The sequence below is a fragment of the Rhea americana genome, unplaced genomic scaffold, assembly GCF_003343005.1.
Source record: "Rhea americana isolate MKP2758 unplaced genomic scaffold, rheAme1 scaffold_48, whole genome shotgun sequence".
NCBI lineage: Eukaryota > Metazoa > Chordata > Aves > Rheiformes > Rheidae > Rhea > Rhea americana.
Genome location: NW_028186623.1, coordinates 4,771,457 through 4,778,644, shown reverse-complemented (window position 1 = coordinate 4,778,644; position 7,188 = coordinate 4,771,457). Strand labels below are relative to the sequence as shown.

Genomic DNA, 7,188 nt, shown 5'->3' with positions numbered 1-7,188 from the left:
GGTTAAACATTGTCCTTCCTGATTTCGGGAGGCTGAGTCTCTACAAATGTCATACAGTTGTCTGACACAATGCATCCTCTCATCTAAGGAGCTCCAGTAACCTGGAGGACATGTGCAGTGAGCATCACGGGGCTGGAAGAAAAGACAGATACTTGTCTATAAACCTGCTGTCTCATGCAGACGCTGTTCTGTAACTTGCTGGGTCAGGTATTACACCTTACCTGACAAAGGTAGGTGAAATTTTAATATCAATGTCCATTCCCTTTACCTTCCAGGAAAGGAGACAGAATGATGCAACTCTGAAGAAACTCAGTAAATATGCACATCTTCTTCCCMCTCCCMCCCMAAAAAAAGAACACTGTGGATCTATGTAATTAGAAAAGAGACACGAGACTGAAGACTGCCAAAGCTGAAGAGAGAAAGATGGCATAGGGCACTGCATACGAGGTAAAGAGAGTGAAGATCGGAGCCTGAGGTAATAGGTAGTGGAACACATGAGATCTGAACTGCTTTTGCAGGACTGCTCCTGTACCTGGAACACCTGATGCTTCCCAAGGCAGATGCATGTATCTTGACCTTCTGCAGGCTGTGCAGCCTCTGAGCCACATGGAAGACATGCTTTTTGGCCCGGCATAGGATTAAAGAAATCCACTGGGCATGTCAAACAACTGTGTGATATCAGCGCTGCTCCTTCTGGACGAAAAGTGCCTGGGGGACATGGAACTGGTGTGATATTTCCTCCAGGGCAGAAAAAGCCTTTGAGTAACAACAAAAACAATTCCTGTTAATTTTTTCTTATAGAGTGTGGCTGYGTTATGTAGATGAGTTACATGAGTTAGAATATCTTTAGAGTATAAATTCAATAGAACTTACTTGTGTCATAACATCAAAAGCAGTTAAATGCATTCTGCATCAGTAAAAATGTTCCTGTTTCAATATTGGTTTATTTTGCAATACAGAAAGGAAGTCTTCTGATAACTGAATCTTACTACAATAAAATTTGAATACTGTGCACTTGTTGTTTAAGCCTATTTACCTTKTACAGTCTGAATTTCTGCAATCCTAATTGATTATCTCTGTACTCCCGTAGCATTCAGCAAAACTAAGATCCCATTGAGCAGCATGTAACTAAAAAGCATTCTAAAGAAGCTAATAGCCTCTGGTAAATTATTCACAAATACCTGCTGGACAGATTGTCAGATTCTGTTCTCTTCTTTTGCAGTAAATTCCACTTTGACAATCCTCATTGTTTTGAAGCTGCAGCTCCCCATTACCAGAAYGCAAGCTCAGGAAAATTGAGAAAATGAAGAGGAAGCGGGCCATTCTCCTATTGCAGGGAGTAACTCGGTTTGTCAAATGTTGGTAAGTAGCAGCCACGCATAAGGAGAGCTATCTTTTCAGCCACTGGATTTTTAATGAAGAGTGAAAGTTAAGACATGCTAATATATCTGCATGAAATATTCATATAAGTTATTTGAGCCTGTTGTACTCGCCAGTAGGTCATGTAACAAGCTGTACTCTGTCCAGTTGAAAGAGTTTACATACAAAATACTCAAGTTGCAGTACAGATAAGTGCTTATCTATGACTATAGACAACTTCTTACTGTACTTTGTAACCTGAACTCTTCAAGCTCACTGTAACGCCTGTGTGTTTTCAAAACCTGTGAATCTTCACTTGCCATAAACAATCATCCATAAACGTGGGATACATTGTGTGTCAGTCTTGAGATAGCGTGCATAATTTATGATGTGCATAAAACAAAACCCTGTTTAGCAGCTGGTGTCTTCTCAGCGTTTATTGTAGGAAGCCTGAATATTTGTGGTCATTCTGCTCTGTTTTTCAGTCTCCGTGCCAGATCCTAGAATGCAGGTCAGAAGACCTGATTTTTTTTTTTTTTTTTGAATGCTCTTTTTATCCCCGCTGTTYCTCGGGGGGAGGGACGGGGGGTTGTTCCAAGGTTGCAGAGCGGCGGGTGTTTCTGAACCTGTTACCCAGGAAGACGAAGCTTCTCTTCGTGCCGGTCAAACACCAGTTCCCACGGCAGGGGGCAGCGTGGCTCCCCTTTCGGCCCGGCAAACTGCGCTGCGCGGCCGCGCAGCCCCGCAGCCGCGCAGGGTTCAGCGCGCTGCCGTGTGCTAGAGCCGGGCAGGTAAAAAGAGAGAGTCTCGAGTGCTTCCTCGTCTTTGAGTTTTGCGTTGTGACACGCAGAACGTGTTGTGCTCTGCTAATCGCAGGAAACGAGGTGATGAACTCCTCGATGCCGCTTCAGGAACAGATTTTTTAAATGTACTGAGAGGTAGGTAGARGGAGGTAATGCCACGTCCCAGACTGATGGGTCCCTGAGGCACTTCTGAAACCTTTGCTCTTGCACTAGAAGGCAGCCCTCGCAGAGCCCTCTCTACATGCATAATGAAGATGCCATATGTCTCACAGACTTGTGTTTTCTTGTGAAATACAAAATCAAACATGCAAGCGCACTTCTGGATAATATTTCTCTCTCTCTCTCTCTCTCTCTTTTTTTTTTAAAGCACTACTTAGTGCATGTATGTTTCTTAAAGACCTTCTACACAGCTGGTAGTTCCAAGAAGTTGCGTAGCGTGTCCATAGACTTTCTGGGGACGTGATATACGAGTGGTTTCCAGATGTATTTTGAATGGTAATCACTGTTGCACTGGAGAGTCAGCCTGGAAAATGCAGGATGTGGGAGGGCAGTCCCAAGGATGAGGAGATTGTCTTAAAAGTTTAATACTAATTTATCTTTTTGCAAGAGTTCAGACTGCATCTTGATTGGCTGTGTGCAGGTTGCCAGTAGTTGGTACTATTTTGCAGAACTCTGTTCCTACAGTGTAAGGATTAATTGGTATACACTTTTTAAATCAGTAGTGCCTAAAGTCCTCAACCAAAAGTGGTATTTTATGGGAGGATATGCAATAGAGGAAGTGTTAGTTAAAACAGTTTGGTTCTTAAAGTGGGATTTACTTAGATTTCAGTTGCTTTYAGTGTTTTCCCATGCAGCAGCTGTCTAACAGTGGAAGTGCCTCAACTCACCTCCTTGTTTGAGTTTGCATTCCCCAAGCACTAAGATCTGTCTCAGAGCATGCCTGGAATTGTCCTTATTGGAGAAAACCTGTGCATAGGTCCTGCAGAAAACAGGCTGGAATGCAGGAACTACCTATTCTTTTGCCTGTTCCCTAGTCCCCTGCAGGGCTTTTGCTTTGGTGCGCAATCTTAGAGCACACCTAGTAAGTGCTGGTGATCTGCCAAATTAAGCGTAGCTATTTCTTTCTTTATTTTATTTAAATACAGGTAGAGCCAGAGGCCTCTCCAATCCAACATCCACAGAGCTGGAGCATTTGCCCAGAAATAGCAAATATGCATTCAATTCTTTCTTCTCCCAGAGAAGTTTCAGTTCACACCTGCTACCTGACTGGCAGCAAGGCCATATCCCTGTTAATATTTGTGAGCAGAGCTAGAAGAGGAAAAAGTGAAACATAGAGGAATGACTGTCTGTTCTAGTTCTGTTGAAGCTGCTAGTATATTTTACAGAATGCACGGAGTAGCTTTGTGGTTAAGAGCGTGTCTCCCTCTTTTCACTGCCGTTTCGCAGTTTCAGCTTGTTAATATTTAAAGTAGAGCTCAGGAAACAGGACAGAGGCTGAGGTTCCCTTCGCTGCCTGCCCTGAATGCTAGTCACTGAATCACTTGCTTTATTCTAAACGAACTGTCACTGATCTGTGCAATCAGGGTTGTGGGCTCTGGATGCCATGTAGACAGAGGTCCTTCTCTGTCAGAGAGCAGCCATGAATCACGTGTCAAAGCTCCAGAGAGAGATGAGCTTTGGACATATATAGGAATTCAGAATTGGGTAACTTTGCAAGACCACTGCTCAGCATGATGTTTTGGAGATATCAGTTATTTACTTGCAAGAAGTACCTAGCACCTGCCTAAGGCAACCTTCTTGCCTGCTATAAGGCTTTGGATTTCACTGTAAGTCTAGAGTTCTTGAGCTGGAATTTTCTTTTCTCCTGGAAAGATTAGGCTAGGCAGGCCTGGATTTGATAGAATTCAATCTCTGGGAATGCAACATGCATACTGTTATGGAAATAACCACAGAAACTTCATAAGAAATTAGGTTTCATAGGCAAAGAATTTTAGAGTAAGTTGACTTCATACAGGAAGTATTTTGTAATTGTATAGCCAATAGGAATCAGATACACAAACCAGCATCCAGTTGTGATGGATATAAAATGAGGAAATAACTTGTGATAGCATTTGCCCTGTCGTGTCTTAGGTTACTGATTGCTTGCTGTTACTAACAGATACACGACTTCCCTTTTCCACAGAACTGATACACAATGAAGCTGTGTGTGCCAAACAGGCATTCTCCTGGCAAGAACTGGAGTTTAATACTCCCATAAAATGTTTCCTGACTGTAATTGAGAGCAAGAATAGCTAATGCTTGAGTCACTTTGAGGTACTTGCCCTCGTCACTGTGTCACACAGGTATTTACTAAAAGTCTATCTTACCTTTCTACTCAAGCAAAAGAACAGGGGGAAGAAAGAGGGAGAGGCTAAGTAAACCCAAGTCCTGCTTTTTCAATTTCATTTGTAAGGAAGATGAGAAAATGAGCAGGCTGTCAGGCAACAGTGTCTAAAAGCAGCACATCACTGGACACAGAAACTAGAGCTCTCAAGCCTGTTCAAAATAGCTCCTGAAGGAGGAAACAAAGCAGAATCTTGCTCCTCTGCTTTGTTATGGAGCTCGTAAAGCATGCCCTAATGCACACATTTTTTTTTTTTTTTAATTCATATAATTCTAGTTAGGAGTGCTGTGTTTTTCCTCAGTAAATATAATTCTCCTGTTTCTGGTCTTTGCACCAGATCCAGGCTATGAGCTGCACATTTTCACTGGCTATTTGTCTTTCCTGCTATTGGGGTTTGAGAATTGTTATTTTAATAACATGTTATGTGAATAAGCAATATCATTATGTTTGTAAGACGTAGGATTAGCGACGTTAGTCATGCAAAACTTTGGTCTATTTGCCTGTAAAGTTGAATACAAGCCTCTAAATAAAGGGAGGGCTGTGTTTGACAATAGCCGCGAGTTCTTTATATTCGTTTGCAAACATCTGACCAAGCTAGTAACTAGTTATACCATGATGTTGTTTTGTYGCATAAACTTTACTCTCCAGGTTATGCTTACAGTAGACTTTGACTCTGAAGACAGACAGTTTATCTTAGATAAAGCTTGGTTTATGGTCGTATTGGTTTTTTGAAGAGAAGCTTATGCAAAAGCTGAAATGGTTTCTGAAGCCTTCCCGTGAAAGGCTACGCTGTGACAGCAGCTGCAAAGCCGAGGTAATCGTGATGGTTTTGTGGCATTACCTGAGAGCGACTCTTGTGGGACTTGAGTATTAAAACCGTAATTTACCTCGGCTCCTCCCCCTAGTTGCAAACTGAGGACATTATCCATTACAAATGCTCGGTTTCAGCGTTGGCTGAGTTGTGAGGGGGGAGTGAAGCTCATTTCCTGCCTGGTCTGAGAAGAGATCAGGAGACTAGCAACTGGTTCGGGCAGACCTGCTCCCCATTTGGAGAAGCAGGTCACAGGTCTGGCCCTGATCGTGTAAGATTGTCATCGCAAAACAGAATGCGTATTTGTTTCCCTGCGCTTTTGGGGTTTTGGTTTACAATGTTTCTGATCTCTGCAGAAGAAGAAAGGATTTTTCTTCACACAAAATGCAAATATATGATAGCGTATCTGGAGCTCTTCAGTTATGTCATCTTCGTAAAAACAAGGCTCTTTCTTCCCTTCCCCCCCCCCCTTAAATTGCAGGGCTGAGAGTGATCCAGCGAGTGAAAGATTCTTTGATATTCCTTTCCCTTTCCATGTCTTCTCTATTTTAKTTCTCTATTTGTCAACATTTGTGTCTGTTTGGTTTTGGGTGGAATTGAATGAGCATAAGGCTGCTGGCACTTGAGACTCAGTTGTTGTGTTTGAAAATAAAAGACCTGAACACTGGCTATTCTGAAATAATTCTAAAAAGCCAGCAGAATCATAATTTAAATTCAAATGAGTTAAGATCTAGACCAGAAAGAGCCTTTTTCTTTTTTCTTCCTTCTTTCCCCCTCCCCCCCCCCCCAAGTCTCAGGGCCAATGTCAACAGTGTAAGTTCCTGTCATCTGTGGGGGTGTGTGTGTGTGTGTTTTTAATATGCGACTGTAACTTAGCACTCCGTCTGAGGTGTGATCCTGGAGGATAGGGTAGAATGCATGGACTGCAACGGTGCATCGTTTTTCCTTGCTCAGAGAACTAACCTTCAGAGCTTTATTGTTGTATGTGAAAGAATGTAGCCTGATTTTTGCCTTAAAATAGGCAAGCGTATTATTGGAAATAGCCTGGTGTGAACACACAAAGTCAAAATCCACTATTAAACTGACCTCCCTGTCATGCGTAAATATCATCAAGGTGGACTTTAACAGTGTACGTGCTTCACCTTAGGAAGCACTAGTTTAGCTRTGAACTCGAAAAACTGACAAGTTCTGCAGAAGCTTATCTTCTTTACTATCAGAAAAGGGATTGCCTTTGTGTGTGAGCAATACTTCCAGTGAAATGGAAATGTCTTATTAACTAGGAGTACAAAACAGGTATACCTGGAAGSAGCAGAAAATGACATCACCCAAACTCTCCAAGTAGTTAAAAACCTCATGTGTGCAAGATACATTAATATTTCCTAGAGTTCTTCTCTGATATCTATTCTGGCTTARTTGCAACATGGCTTTTATCATAGCCTGAATAAAATGTAAACCTACTCTTTTGCCTTGAAGTTTTATGGAAGGAGCAGAATGAAATGCTGAACATGATGAAAACAGAAGTTTTAAAGGGCTATGCTTTGTGAGCTGTAAAATGCCTTGTTTTAGTCTCAGTGTCTGTGATGGTGGAACACTTTTAGGCCTTTGTGTAGAACTTTAAATGCAGGTTATTGTTTCTCTCACACTAATGACCAATTAGTTGTGAACAGCCTTCTAAAAGTAATTATAAGGGATTCAGAGACTGGCTACTCATCAGCAGTAATGGAGTCCAGAGGTTTTTACTAAAAACAATTCCTCCCCTCCCCCCGTCTTAATATTTTTGAAATCTGCTGCTATGTTTTTGTATTATTTCAYACTGCTTATTTTCCTTTAGA

The 7,188-nt window shown here is 41.9% G+C and overlaps 1 protein-coding gene across 1 annotated transcript in view; it reads right to left on the bottom strand.

Moving 5' to 3' along the window:
* The window catches only part of LOC146589159 (uncharacterized), a 29,515-nt gene extending 28,192 nt beyond the window's left edge, over positions 1-1,323 (bottom strand). Inside the window, exons 1-3 of the mRNA XM_085316744.1 lie at positions 1,182-1,323; positions 533-756; positions 11-132 (exon numbers count right to left, since the gene is read on the bottom strand). Of these exons, the coding sequence (XP_085172870.1) occupies positions 11-132; positions 533-756; positions 1,182-1,323 (488 nt within the window). The remainder of the gene's footprint in view (positions 1-10; positions 133-532; positions 757-1,181) is intronic.
* Between the last annotated feature and the right edge of the window lie 5,865 nt (positions 1,324-7,188).